Here is a 14,921-nt window from a genome sequence, read left to right on the forward strand (position 1 = left end):
CAGATGTGGACGGGTTCCCTTTTGATTCTGATTTCTCTCAAGGTTTCTTCCTCATGTTGTCTCAGGGAGTTTTTCCTTGCCACCAACACCTCTGGCTTGCTCAGTAAGGACACATTTATATCTGGAATTTATATATTTCGGTAAAGCTACTTTGTGACAATGTCCAATGTTATAAGCACTATACAAATAAAACTGAATGGAATTGAACTTATGCAACCAACCATTTTTTATTTCCCCCCTGCCCCAAATGTTTCTAATTTTTTTTTCTTTTTTTTTTTTTCTTTTTACATTTTGTTGGTTGCTATATCACACTAATAATGGAAATGGATCTGAAAAGATTTATCTTGGTTTCAACAAGAGTATGTAGAGTTTTCATATCCACGGTACATATATACAGTTCTTTATAAGCGTTATGTTACTTTGGAACAGATTTTTCTACATTTTCAATGTGTTTTCTTACAATTGTAGGAAATTTGAGGATGAATATTTTGTAGAATATCATGAAAAAATGTATTTGTGAATATTAGTTTATCAATTATGCGTTTATTAGTTTATTTTAACCTGTTTAGATTCCACTAAGTAGCAAACCTGCTCACCACAGGCAGCGAGTTAATTCTGGCCCTAAATCATGAGGCAAGTAGATTCCTAGAAGAAAAGTTTTGAAGTATGTTAAAAATGAAACATGGCATTAACATTTCCTTATTGGTCTTTGATGACACTTGAACCTTCTATTCGTATCTATCATATTTGACGCATTTAAAATTGTGCCACAATTTTTGTGTCATGTCACAAAATCACACGCTTTGTTTTGTTTCGGACCATAGTTCTAACCCTAACACATGAAGATTAATTAGCTACTAGACAGACTGTTTAGGTACAGTCGCTCGGGCTTTCATTCCTTGTGTGACTGCTATGGAAAGCAAGATGATGCAGTTTGTTGTGTAATTTTGCAGTATGTGGAGCTCTCAGGGTTTTTTAGGTTATAGCAGCCCTTCCTGAACTTTTTTGACCACTCCTACTGCAGTCTGTATCTCTAAGAGGGACACTTGTGTACACATCCCAATGCAAAAATGTTCTACGGTTGTAATTCCTACTTGTGAACTTGGGATGGTCTCTTCAACCCTCCAAGTTCAGCAAGTGATGTCAACATGAGCAATAAACAAAGTAGCACTTCTCATCTTTAAGTACGTTATGCTGTAAATACAAGTATTAGCTTTAGATCAATCAACATACAGACAAATTAGCTTGCTAAAACTAGAACACTGTCTATAGAGTTCACTGTTTTGAGGAGGTAAACATACATCACAGTTACAGTGGTATATTCTATCTTTCTGCCTAAATATGACCTAAAACATCGTCCGATTTTAAGAAGATACAGAGAAACCAATTAAACAAATGAGACAAAAATATAATACTTGGTCACTTTTTTATTGAGGAAAATGATCCAATATTACTTTTGGCACTCACAGATATGTATGTGAACCTTTCCTTTCAGTATCTGGTGTGACCCTCTTGTGCAACAATAACTGCAACTAAACATTTCCGGTAACTGGTGATCAGTCCTGCACTAAGTACAGAACAACTTCAACTCTGGGATGTTGGTGGGTTTCCTCACATAAACTGCTTGCTTCAGGTCCTTCCACAACATTTCTATTGGATTAAGGTCAGGACTTTGACTTGGCCATTCCAAAACATTAACCTTATTTGGTAGAACGCCTCGCATGTTTACGGTCGTTGTCTTGCTGCATGACTCACTTTTTCTTGAGATTCGGTTCATGACCAATATCCTGACATTTTCCTTTAGAATTCGCCGGGATATTTCAGAATTCATTGTTTCATCAATGATAGCAAGCTGTCCTGGCCCAGATACAGCAAAACAGGCTCAAACCATGATACTACCACCAGCATGTTTCACAGATGGGATAAGGTTCTTATGCGGGTATGCAGTGTTTTCCTTTTTCCAAACATAACACTGTTCATAAAAAAAACCAAAAAGTTCTATTTTGGTCTCATCTGTCCACAAAACCTTTTTCCAATAACCTACTGGCTTGTCCACGTGATCTTCAGCAAACTGCAAATGGGCAGCAATGTTCTTTTTGGAGAGCAGTGGCTTTCTCCATGCATTGTTCTCCCAACATTGTAGTTCAGTGTTCTCCTGACGGTGGACTCATGTACATTAACATTAGCCAGTATAAGAGTTGAAGTTACCCTGGGTTCTTTTGTGACCTTGTGGACTATTACACGTCTTGCTCTTGGAGTGATCTTTGTTGACAGGCCACTCCAGGAGAGGGTAACAATGGTCTTGAATTTTCTTCAATTTGTACACAATCTGTCTGCCTGTGGATTGGTGGAGTCCAAACTCTTTATAGATGGTTTTGTAAGCTTTTCCAGCCTGATTAGCATCAATTCTTTTTCTGTGATCCTCAGAAATTGCCTTTGTTCGTGCCATAATACAACACCTGAAATTACTGGCCTCTAATTTCACCTTCAAATTAACTGCTAATCCTAGTTCACATACTTTTACCACTAACAGATATGGCATTTTGGCTAATTTTCCTCAATAAATGAATGACCAAGTATAATATTTTTGTCTCATTTCATTTGTTTAACATGGATCTCTTTGCCTACTTTTAGGAAATCTGTTGTTTTAGGTCACATTAATGCAGATATATAGAAAAATCTAAAGGGTTCACAAACCACTGTTAGCTGCCGACAAAATTTGAACATCGAAGCTTTGACTACAAGCAAAGCAACTGTATCTAGTGTAAAAGGGACCTAGTAAACATATGTAGCATCAAATTCTGGACTCACTCATCTTTGTTCATCAGTAAAACCTTCCGGAACAATTAGTCCAATGGTCTGACTAGAATAATAGCCACTTCAGTTAGATAAGAGAACCTAAACAGACAGGAACAAAGTAAAGACAATAGGTGATGTGCATTAATAGCCTTTCGCTGCTGGCCACTGTATGCTCACTCTAAGTGACAGAAAGCTGCATGGGAACCAGAACAATCAGCAAGAGAAAAAGAGAACAGGCTGGAGAAAGGAATCTGGCTCAGAAGACCAAATTTTTTGCTTTATAACATAAGGGGGAAATTCATTTCAGAAGCCTTTCATTATTATCTTCACAGGTGGCATATAACTCATTTCCCTTGACATTACACCGAGTCGGAATTTGGAATTGTAACTTACTATTTACAGAAATTAAAGTCTGAGTAGCCAGCCTAACAAGGTGTTAGAAAACTAGCTAGGACAAGTGCACTCTAAAGTAGTGACACTGGCACTGAACAAAAGACACACATTGGTAGAAGAAGCAAGACAAAATCCAGGCCCATGCTCCTTTTATGTTCTATTCATAGATCCATCTGCATTTAAAACAAAGGCATGTGCACTATATCAGCAGGAAGTAGTACCCGTCCTACCCAGACACTGGAAAGTTACCCGTTATTACAGTTATTCATTAGCCCTATTGAGGCTCCTGTTGTGCAACAAAAAAGCGTTTGCCCTATTGTTGGGAGATTGCAAGTTCGAATCTAGACGATGTCACAGCCATCCATAGCGGGGAGGCAAAAGAACAAAATTAGTCATGTTCTCAGGGTGGGAGGGATGTGATTACTGTCTCTCCTCCGTCAATCACAGAGAAACTAGCCAATCACAGGCATCTGAGAGTTCGTGCGCACATATCAGATTTTCATTTTCCATAAGACAGGGTCTTATGTGACACCGCATGAGCAGCAATTCAAAAAGATGCGGAGGGTAGCTGTACACATCTTGGAAGAAGCATGTGCTATCCTACACCCTCCCTGGTTGATAGTTGTTATGTTATGGAGAGTTAACTACTTGTAGTTTGATTGAACTATAGTAAGAATAAAGTAGAAAATTATGGTTTGTGAATTTTACTCATATGTTGTGTGAGAAAGAACCCTGTTCAATGCTGGTTCTTAGATAAGAAAGGGCAAGATGTTCATTATGCTAAAACAAAAAAGCAATTGTTGGAACAAACAACTGGGCTCAAGGTAGAATTCTTATTTCTCATACCATCCAACTACAGTAGATTCTTTGTCCTGTATAACCAATAGAGAAGTATGTTTGCATTAATCTTCATAAAAAATACGAGAAGTTTGATGGAGTTTTTTCCGGTTAATTGTTGATCTCTCAGCCGCAAATTAAGGAGAACTTCCCTCAGAGATTTACTCTTTACCTTTGCTTCATTTAAGCCATGATTGTCACAACACCAATGATCCTACTGTGCTATCCACATGAGGGAAACTACTGGCCAGTCTTGGATCACAGGCATTTAAGATCTGGTGCACTGGTTTCCTATGTATGGCCATCATTTCAAGCTTTCTAATCATACCCAAAGACCTATATACACTGATCTGGGGTCTGTATGCAGATCCATGACTTATCGTTAATTTCAAGTAATCTGTGGATTATCTGTGGATCTGTGGATTCCTTCCCCACGGAAGGAATTTTCCTTATATGCAACTTCATATTTATGCCCCAGGGAGACAGGACATGGTTAAAGGAAACAAGATCATCTTTGGACTGAAAGCAAATGAAAAATGATATTTTTCAAGAAAAAAACAATAATATAGGTTTTCAAGAAGATTTCTAAGATTCTAATGAGAACGTAATGTTCATTTTATACAATCATAAAAAAAATATATATGAAGGGTACCAATAACTATGGAAGTCACTGATATGCCTCATGTATGTATCTTTAATTTTCTTGTACCAATCTCTAAATGCATATATGATTTTGAGGCTCTGGATGGTTCCTGATCAGTGGTACTGTTCAGTCCCCTATCATTACAAGTGTGGCCATTCTGGTGCTGACACAAAAACATACACATGCTACTTTCATACCTGTAGGTGACTTTTGGGTTACCAGAGCATCTCTGGCTTTGGCTTGCTCTATAAACCAGTGTCTCTCACACTCCTTTCCTGTACGGGGAACATCAGGGTGGGCATTGGAGATTTCCTCTGCAATCTCATCCCATGCCCATCTCCGGTTGGTTGCTGTCTCTCGGCAAGAATGCCTGCCAGTCAGTAGACCTTCTCTCCTGGCTTTCACTAACTGCACCAACAGGAGCTTTTGCTCTGTAGACCAGTTAGGCTTTCTGGGCCTCATCAGTGTTTCCTGTAGTAAATGTAGGCAGATTTTTAATGTGCAATACATACGTAGTTAATCAAATAAATAACCATAATACATTGTGGTTATGCTCACCCTCAACGCTGCATGAGTGCTATAAGTTTCTATTACACAAATTATTTTATTTGCTCCTAATAAGTATAGCTTTGATGTTTTATCCTCTATTTAGAAAACGAGTGAAGGTAGCTTAATGTTACAAACTTACGTAGGTTAGTACAGGAAGTAAGTCTGGAATCACTAACGACTCGTTTCAGCTGTTCAGAATCGGTTCCTTCTTTTGGGAGTCAATAACTCTCTGTCGCGCGCTTTGATTTTTGAAACGTTGCAGACTTTTTACATTCACAAACAGCTACATAACACACTACATGAAAGGTAATATGTGAAAAACCATAATAGGTGCACTTTAAATAATGTATTATGCAGTAGAATATTATTTTCATAAAATAACTGAAGACAATAAGTCATTTATGTGGTTTTATTTGACTGCATTCTTCTCAATTTCTGAATGTTTACTTCAGTTGTTAGACACCAGACTGATTATAAAGGCTTTTTATTATATTGCTGGTACTTTTTTATTTGATTAGTAAAATAATATTATTTTATCAGTTTGTTTAAGTTACAAGTAAATAGACTGTCAAAGTGATATGACATTACACTTTTAAAATAATCTGTAGATGTGGGCCTCTATGCCCATATATTACCATATATGATATGGGTGGATGGCGGTGGGGCCCACATCAATCATTTTTCAGGGGGTCCAGAACTCCCTAGTTATGGCCCTGCCAGTGGCTAAATCAAACTGCTAAGTTTCCAAGAGATTATAAAAACAGTTGTTTTAAAAAAAAAAAAAAAAAAAAAAAAAAAGAGCGAGCTTTCCACTTATTTGCAGTGACTGATGTTGGGACACCCACATTTGGATACAGGCACACCGGACACAAGAAGACCAATATGTGAACAGAAAAAGCCATCACTCCATAAATGTGTAGGTGGCGTGTGACTGCCTCTGCAAAATTATAAACGGTGTAGCACGTGGGCCTGGAAGCACTCATGACTCACAAATTTTGTCTGAGAGCAAGATGGAGTTTTTGAGATTTTGAAGCTGCAGTGTACAGCAATGCTATACTGCTCAGAGAAAGTGGTTACCCTGTCAACCTTGACACCATGGAATCCTTCCAACCTCAGCCAGGTATGAAAATGTTAGAATGGCCCACTAGGAGTTTACCCTACTGTCAGTAAGGAAAGCTTGGCATTGATATTTTATCAATAGTTTAGGAAAGGTATATAACAATGCCTTAACAACTAGCAGATGCATCACTGAGTGGATCATCCACTCAAATGCAGGTTCCACTGTCTGCAAAATTACCGTTGCTTCTGTCATTCTTTTTAATATGTCAAAGAGGTTTCCTGCACTTGTAGAGGAGGATGAGACTGTGGAGGGCTGTCACGAACTCTTCAAAGAGTTACAACAGCAACAAAATGATGGATATACTGGCAGAGATAAAAATATTTATTATCGTTTATTATTATTATTATTGGAATTGATGTCATTACTAGGCTTTAAAATGATCATCAAATTGTAATAATCATTTCCCCCTCATTTGGATAATTTCTTTGGATAACTCACTTGGATGATAATAATAATAATAATAATAATAATAATAATAATAATAACAACAACAACAGCAAGGCTTTTCCAGAGTTTGTCATTAAATTTATTTAAATTCTTCAACAGTAATCATTATTTTTTTCTTCATTTTGTAATTGAATTAGCTTATTATTGAGCAGTATGTTATGCAGGTTCTGATTCACTTTCTCCTTCTTCAATTTCTCTATCTCCAGCTGCAGCTTTTCTTTCTGGAGCTGGAGAACTTCCTTCTGCTGCTCAATGAATTCTTCCCGAACAGTTGCAGGTTCCCTTGGTTTTCTGGAACACATATGTTAAGTGATTTAACCGAGAATACTGTATGCTACTGGCTCTAATTTTAATGCAAACATAATAAATGCTCACTTGGCTCTTGCTTCAAAGGGAACATTTTCCTGTATTATTGGTGAAGGCACGCTCTCCCCTGTATGAGGAAACATTGTGATGAACAAACTGTGCTTATTATAAGCATCTCATATTTTTGTTGTCACGTATAGCCTACATTTGACATAGGATTAGTGGTCTAATTTTACTCTAGGTTGGCATGAGATACCTTATCATTACTAGCCAGCAGTAGCCAAAGGCTACGGTCAGCTCACTGTGTCTTCCACCTCTGGCTCAATCTCCCTTTCTAGTCCATCCTAAATTCCAGTCAGAACTAGACAATCTGCCTCAATGATGTCCCTAACTAACTTTGAATATTATGAAAAGGGCCCTATAGTTTTCGATTCGTTCTTTGTTTTTAAAATAATTTTTAAAAAAATTCCAAGGTTTCGGGGGTTTTTTGGGGACTTTAACATGCTCAGAAACTCGACACATATGTTGAATACTGAGTCTCATGGCTTCTCATATCATTGCTATGCTGAAGACACCCAGCTCTATTTGTCCTTCCATCCTGACAATCCATCTGTCTCTGCATGAATATCTGCTTGCCTGTCGGACATCTCGGTCTGGATGAGGGAACACCTCCTTAAGCTCAACTTGGCAAAATCCGAGCTTCCCTTCATCCCAGCCTGTCCCTCAATCAACCACAACCTCACTGTACAGCTCGACTCAACCACACTCAAGCCAACCAGTACAGCCAGGAACCTTGGGGTGACTATTGCTTGACCTTCACAGGCCTTCACATTTCAACAACTACATGATCCTGTAGGTTCATCCTGTACAACATCAAGAAAATCAGACCCTACCTCACTGAACAGGCTACACAGATACTAGTCCAGGCTCTTATCTCAAAACTGGACTACTGCAACTCACTACTCTCGGGTATCCCAGCCAGCTCCATCAAACCCCTTCAGATGACTCAGAATGCAGCAGCACGCCTCGTTTTCAACCAGCCCAAGAGAACCCATGTCACACTCCACTTCATCTCCCTCCACTGGCTTCCTGTAGCTACCCGTATCAAATTCAAGGCCTTGATGCTCACCTACAAGACCTTGTCTGGAACAGCACCCTCCCACCTCAACTCTCTCCTGAAGGCTTATGTTCCCTCACACAATCTGCGATCAATCAACGACCGATGCTTAGTAGTACCTATTCAGCGTGGCTCAAGGTCCCTTTTCTAGAACCTTCACACTAACTGTCCCTCAACTTCCAACCTCAATCCAGACCGCAGAATCCGTCACCATCTTCAAGAAACAGCTAAAGACCCATCTCTTCCATGAACACCTAACCAACCCATAAAAAAAAGAAAAAAAAAAGAAATAATAAAAAAAAAACCCTTACTCTGGCACTTACACCTCTACTCTGTGCACTTTGCTTCTTCTGGAATTCAATTAATGGATCTTGTATGGTAGCACTACTTTTATTGTTCTCTGCTTGATATATCGCTTTGCTTGTATCTTTCTCATTTGTAAGTCGCTTTGGATAAAAGCGTCCGCTAAATGAATAAATGTAAATGTAAATATGTCTGACATTAGGCCCGGGCAAAGGGTAGCACATGGGTGTGGTGGGGGGGCTCTATAACTCCCCTTTTAACACTGTACATAAACATGGTGTATAAATCATACATACTTGTAGGTATATGTATGAAACTCAGAACACATACTGTTCTCATGGATCCAAACAACATTCATTAGCTCCACCCAACAGGAAGTCAGCCATTTTGGATTTTGTGAAAAGCACATGCAGTGAACATTTAAATACTCTTCCTAGGGGATTCAAGTGATTGTCACCAAACTTGGTCAACATTATATAAAATTGTGAAAGGATTTTTGATATCTTAAATAGTGTTGCCATGGTAATGCATCAAACATTAATACTATTTTCACCATGGAATCCTTCCAACCTCAGCCAGGTTTGAAAATGTTAGAATTTTTGACTATAGTTGTGGGGTCAGTTCTGCCTACATTAACCAAACTCGTGCATATATTGTTCTCATCAAGCCGGACAACTTTCCAATTGACAGTCATTAGCTCCGCCCAACAGGAAGTAGGTCATTTTGGATTTAATGTGGATTTTGTTTTTTAAATTGCAGGCTCTGAACTTTTAAATACTCCTCTAAGGGGATTCACGTTATTCTTACCAAATGTGGTCAACATTATGCCAAGACATTGAAGATGCTAAATTGTGAACGGATTTTTGATATGTCGAATGGTGTGGCCATGGCAAGGGATTATTAAATTAATGACAAAAAAGTGAAACTGGAAGACTCTTCTATGTGCATTGTCTGATTTAGATCAAGTTGGTGTTGTATGTTTGGTCATGGGTGCTATGTTGCACCCCCTTAAATGCATGAGCCCACTACACATTACTTCAATACAATTAATAAAGGGCTAATAAGGAGAACATATATCTCTTACCTTCATACATTATATCACCAAATATGAGTTGTATGTATGGACATGGAAGCTAGTGTAAAGCCTTAGACCTGGGCTTAACCCAACACATCAGCACAAAACAAGTTACTCTACAGCACACGCTTCACTATGCATTGTTTTCACACACACACCGGGTAGCAATGTACAGCAGTGCTTGGGCCCGCCATCGCTGCTTGCAGCTATATTATTGTTCTTTTGATTGCAAGTAAACGTTCTCAAATAAACGCAAATTGAACGCAAATAAACGTTCTCAGTTATTCCCATTTTTTATTTTTATTTTTGCTACATTTATTGCAGGATTAAATTTGCTTTTGAGAATGGACTTTCTTTTGCCGTATTCCTCCAAAAGAATACTTTGCTCTTCCTGGGCCCAATTAGGTTTTCTTTTCCTGTCCGTATTTTTCGTTTTGGCTATTAAAATGATTCGTCAAATTAGCTAAAGCTGTGTTTTGCGAGTAATAGTTATTTCTGTAAATGAGAGTTACACTGTCATGGAAACTGGAATTTTACTACAACAAAACCTCAGTCACTGTAGAAAATCATTAAAAAAAAAAGTATTTTGGAGGGTGGTAAATACAACTCATGCAAATCATTTAAATTTTATTTAAGTATATTAGTCAGCAAGTGAAATATATAATAATGGGTAAAATATACCTACACTACCTATTTGTTAACAGTAAGAACTGCAACATAAAAAAAATCATAAGATATACCAAAAGATATTAGCCCTGTGCTGCAGAAATATTAGACATCCCCTAACACCCACATCATCAGTGACAGAGACATGAATGAAATGTCCAAGTGTTCGGCTTGGTCCAGAGAATCAGGAAATTCTATTTGGGAATGGATCCCACGTGCACGTCGCATGGAATTTCCTGTTAGAATTCACAATACTCACTAATGTAAACTGAGTCTAGAGGAGCAAACAGGCAACCAGAGACACTGTTTTAGATCTCCATAGGGAATATTCGGCAAATAACTATTCCCGTTTTACTCAGACACAGATCATGCCTCAAATCGCTCGGGATTCTTGAGAGATGTGTGCGATTACTTTTCGATCATTCCCATGCATGTGTCGTGAAATTTCGTCTGGAATGAAATTTCCCCCATACAAACTCATTGATAAATCAGTAGTAGAAACTATACCATAAATAACAGGCCATAAACTAATCACCAAACTACTGCAGCCATGTCATAAATCAAAACGATCGGCTCAGTGAGGAGAATTGCATTATGGGGGATGACAATACCCGATGGCTCAGTGTGTAGTAATGCATGATGGGTTTTTGATAGGTTTTTAGATGGGTCTAGTGACGTCATGCGTGCAGCTGCATGTAGGTGTCAAATTCTGCACAGGCAAGAACCGCTCACATTCTTCAGAAAATGTCAATTCTAGTTAATGGTGCTTGCGAAGCAAAGCATCACTATTGTTACTGTTCATATTTTTTCTTCTTCCGGACAAAACTTCGATGCGTAACTCGTCCCGCACTGTTTGTGCTACGGAGATGAATGAGCGCTCAAATCGACCAGCTTATTGAGGAGAGGCGTGCTATGAGTTTTATAAGGGATCTGACTCACGATGTTCGAACCGCGGACAAAAAAATAAATAAACGCACGTTTTTGGCCTATAGAGAACGAATGGGGAATAAAACACGGGTGTCACAGCTCACACGTTGTTCTGCTGAAATGCTCGTATCACATATCCCCTCGTACATCTTAGGGAGCAGACCCAGCATATACATGCTTTGTTTCAGAATTTTTACTGGAAAAGTATGGAAAAGGTGTTATTCCGGCCCTATAGACAATAATCGGAACTTTTTAACCCCCCTAACTCCCACACCATCACTGACGGACATGAATGACATGTCCAAGTGTTTGGCTTGGTCCACAGAATCAGAAAATCATACACACATGTAGCTAGCCCTACTGAACGGCATGTGCAGCTGCATGCTCAATGTCGAATTCTGCACGGACAAGCAACGCCAAGCTGGACTCTTCACCCAAGATAGGAGCTACACTGGGATATTGCTCGATTGCAGCAAAAAGTGAGTGTGTTTCATTATTATTATTATTTTGCTTTAAACGCGCCAAGACCATAAGCTAAGCTAAGCTAATTGGCAATTGCAGCAATGGCGCTACTTCTGCTAGCGAGAACAGGGGGCTATGGATCACGTACACTCTATGCTACCAATGGGAGTGAAGACAGTAAAGTTTCATGAATTTTTTCACTGATAAAGTTGAAAGTATTAGATGTGAAATTCAGGCTATTAAATTAAAACCAGACAGTATTATAACTAACCCTGTAGATGATAATATAGCAATATCAGATCAATGTTTAGAATGTTTTACTCTGCTTAGAGACCGAACTAGCTTCAATAATCTCTTCAGCGAATTCATCAACTTGCATACTAGATCCTGTACCTTCATGTTTCTTTAAACAGATTTGTCCTGGAGTAATTGAACCCCTTTTAAATATGATCAATTCTTCCTTTAGCACTGGCTATGTACCTAAATCACTTAAATGAGCAGTTATTAAACCCCTGATTAAAAAACCTGACCTTGTCCCCTCTCAACTGTCCAGCTACAGACCTATATCAAATCTCCCCTTTTTATCCAAGATCTTAGAAAAGGTTGTACACAGCAGCTATGCTCGTACTTACATAGGAATAACAATTATGAAATGTATCAGTCAGGATTTAGACCTCATCATAGCACAGAGACAGCGTTAGTTAAAGTAGTAAATGACCTTCTACTGACCTCTGATCAGGGTTGTGTCTCGTTGCTTGTATTACTCGACCTTAGTGCAGCTTTTGATACTATAGATCACACTATTCTCCTTGATAGATTAGAAAATGTTGTTGGCATTAAGGGAACAGTCCTCTCCTGACTCAGGTCTTATCTGACCGAACGTTATCAGTTCTTAGCTGTAAATGGAGACTTCTCCACGCATACCGAGGTTAAATTTGGTGTTCCACAGGGTTCTGTTTTAGGCCCACTGCTTTTTACTTTATATATGCTACCTCTAGGTCAAATTATTCGTAAACATGGAATTAGCTTCCACAGTTATGCTGATGATACACAGCTGTATGTTTCAGCGAAGCCAGAGGACAGACAGCAGCTTAATAAAGTTGAGGATTGTGTAAGGACATTAGACGTTGGATGCTTATTAACTTCTTTTTACTTAATTCTGACAAGACAGAAGAACTTGTACTAGGACCACGTGTAGCTAGAAATAATCTTTCTGATCTCACAGTAACTCTGGATGGTCTTTCTGTTTCATCATGTGCAGCAGTAAAAGACCTTGGAGTGATTATTGACTCCAGTCTATCATTTGATGCTCATGTAGATAATATTACTAGGATAGTCTTCTTTCATCTCAGAAATATTTCTAAGATAAGAAATATATTGTCACTACATGATGCAGAAATATTAGTTCATGCATTCATCACCTCTAGACTAGATTACTGTAACGCCTTACTGTCTGGATGTTCCAGTAGGAATATAAATAAGCTCCAGTTAGTCCAGAATGCAGCTGCTAGAGTCCTAACTAGAACCAGAAGATACGACCACATCACCCCGATCTTATCCACACTGCACTGGCTCCCAGTGAAATCTCGCATTAACTATAAAATACTGTTATTAACCTATAAAGCAATAAACGCTCTCGCGCCACAAAATCTTTTGGTTTTCTATGATCCGCCACGCCTACTTAGATCAAAAGATGCAGGCTATTTGACGGTACCTCGAATAGTGAAGGCTACAGCAGGGGGAAGAGCTTTCTCTCATAGAGCCCCACAGTTATGGAACAGTCTTCCTATTAGTGTTCGGGACTCAGACACAGTCTCAGTGTTTAAGTCTAGGCTTAAAACGTATTTGTTTACTCACGCCTACCCTGACTAGACTTTATTATTCAAAGCACAGTCCTAAGAGTCTCCTCTCTCCTTCTGCCGAGCCACGCTTGATTTTATGGAGATACTAGAGATCCTGATCCTTTCTGCTCTCCGGACCTGCCTGATCCATTCAGATGTCCTACCTCTGGATGGAGCTCTCATCTACTCCAATTTCAGATGGACACACTCGCTGTGGTTGCTGGGACTACGGCTGCTTCTAAGGCCAAACAGACTTCATGTTAACCATAATGGACTTTTTTACACTATCTGTTGTTACCCAGATGAGGACGGGTTCCCTTCTGAGTCTGGTTCCACTCAAGGTTTCTTCCTCTAAACATCTTAGGGAGTTTTTCCTTGCCACCGGCTTGCTCAATTGGGATAAATTCGCACTTTTAAAATCTGTATCCTGTGTTTATATGTTTCTGTAAAGCTGCTTTGAGACAATGTCTATTGTGAAAATTGCTATACAAATACAACTGAATTGAATTTTCCTCAACTTTGTCACATCGCTGGACATGCCCACATCTAGTCGCCAGCGGTTGCTGTCGTTCATGTTGTTGGAGGTGGTCAGCTCTCATTGAAAATGAAATGAATGGTCTCCAGTCACTTTGTCACTGCGAGTCACTGTATTTATGAGCCTGCCTTTATTCTGTCAATGTACCTGTAACAGAGACACTTACTTCATCTATCTCTCGAGCTATTCAACTCTAGTATTGGCACCCTATCTATCCATCTATCTAGATAGCTAGCTAGCTACAGTGCCCTCCACTAATATTGGCACCCTTGGTACATATGAGCAAAGAAGCCTGTGAAAATTTGTCTTTATTGATATTAACCTTTTGATCTTTTGTTAAAAAAAATTCACAAAAACACTCTCATGAATAATAAAAAATTCCAAACACAACACAGGTTCATCTAATTTTTAAAAGAATCTTTGTTAAATATAGGTGTGCAACAATTATTGGCACCCCTATGAATTCATATGAGAAAAATATATTTGAAGTATATTCCCATTGATTTTTTTTAGCACACCTGGGTGACTAGGAACAGGAAATTGTTCAACCACTACTTCCTGTTTCACAGGGGTATAAATATGAGGTAACACATAAGCCAAATTCCCCTTAGTCATTCATAACTATGGGTAAGACCAAGGAATATAGCTGTGATGTGCGGCAAAAGGTTGTTGAGCTTCACACAATGGTAAGTGTCTATAAGAAAATAGCACAAGCATTGAACATGCCCATTTCCACCATCAGGGCAATAATTAAGAAGTTCCAGTCAACTGGAAATGTTATGAATCGACCTGGAATTGGACGTGTGTCTATATCGTCTCAACACACTATTTGGTTTCATCTGACCATAGAACCCGATCCCATTTGAAGTTCCAGTAGTGTCTGGCAAACTGAATCCACCAA

General features: G+C 38.8%; 1 protein-coding gene across 2 annotated transcripts in view; it reads right to left on the reverse strand.

The window, feature by feature from the left end:
• si:dkey-6e2.2 (uncharacterized) overlaps positions 1 to 14,921 on the reverse strand; it is a 30,650-nt gene that overhangs the window by 9,368 nt on the left and 6,361 nt on the right. Inside the window, exons 2-3 of one of the 2 annotated variants that reach the window (XR_008387201.1) lie at positions 7,164 to 7,221; positions 6,850 to 7,079 (exon numbers count right to left, since the gene is read on the reverse strand). Coding sequence is in view for 1 of the 2 variants with exons in the window: in XM_053637490.1 (XP_053493465.1) it covers positions 4,870 to 5,134 (265 nt within the window). In the remaining variant the exon portion in view is untranslated. Of the gene's footprint in view, positions 1 to 4,869; positions 5,144 to 6,849; positions 7,080 to 7,163; positions 7,222 to 14,921 lie in introns of those variants that run through there. The other variant, XM_053637490.1, reaches the window with a different exon arrangement.

The sequence above is a fragment of the Ictalurus furcatus genome, chromosome 12 (assembly GCF_023375685.1).
Source record: "Ictalurus furcatus strain D&B chromosome 12, Billie_1.0, whole genome shotgun sequence".
Taxonomy (NCBI): domain Eukaryota; kingdom Metazoa; phylum Chordata; class Actinopteri; order Siluriformes; family Ictaluridae; genus Ictalurus; species Ictalurus furcatus.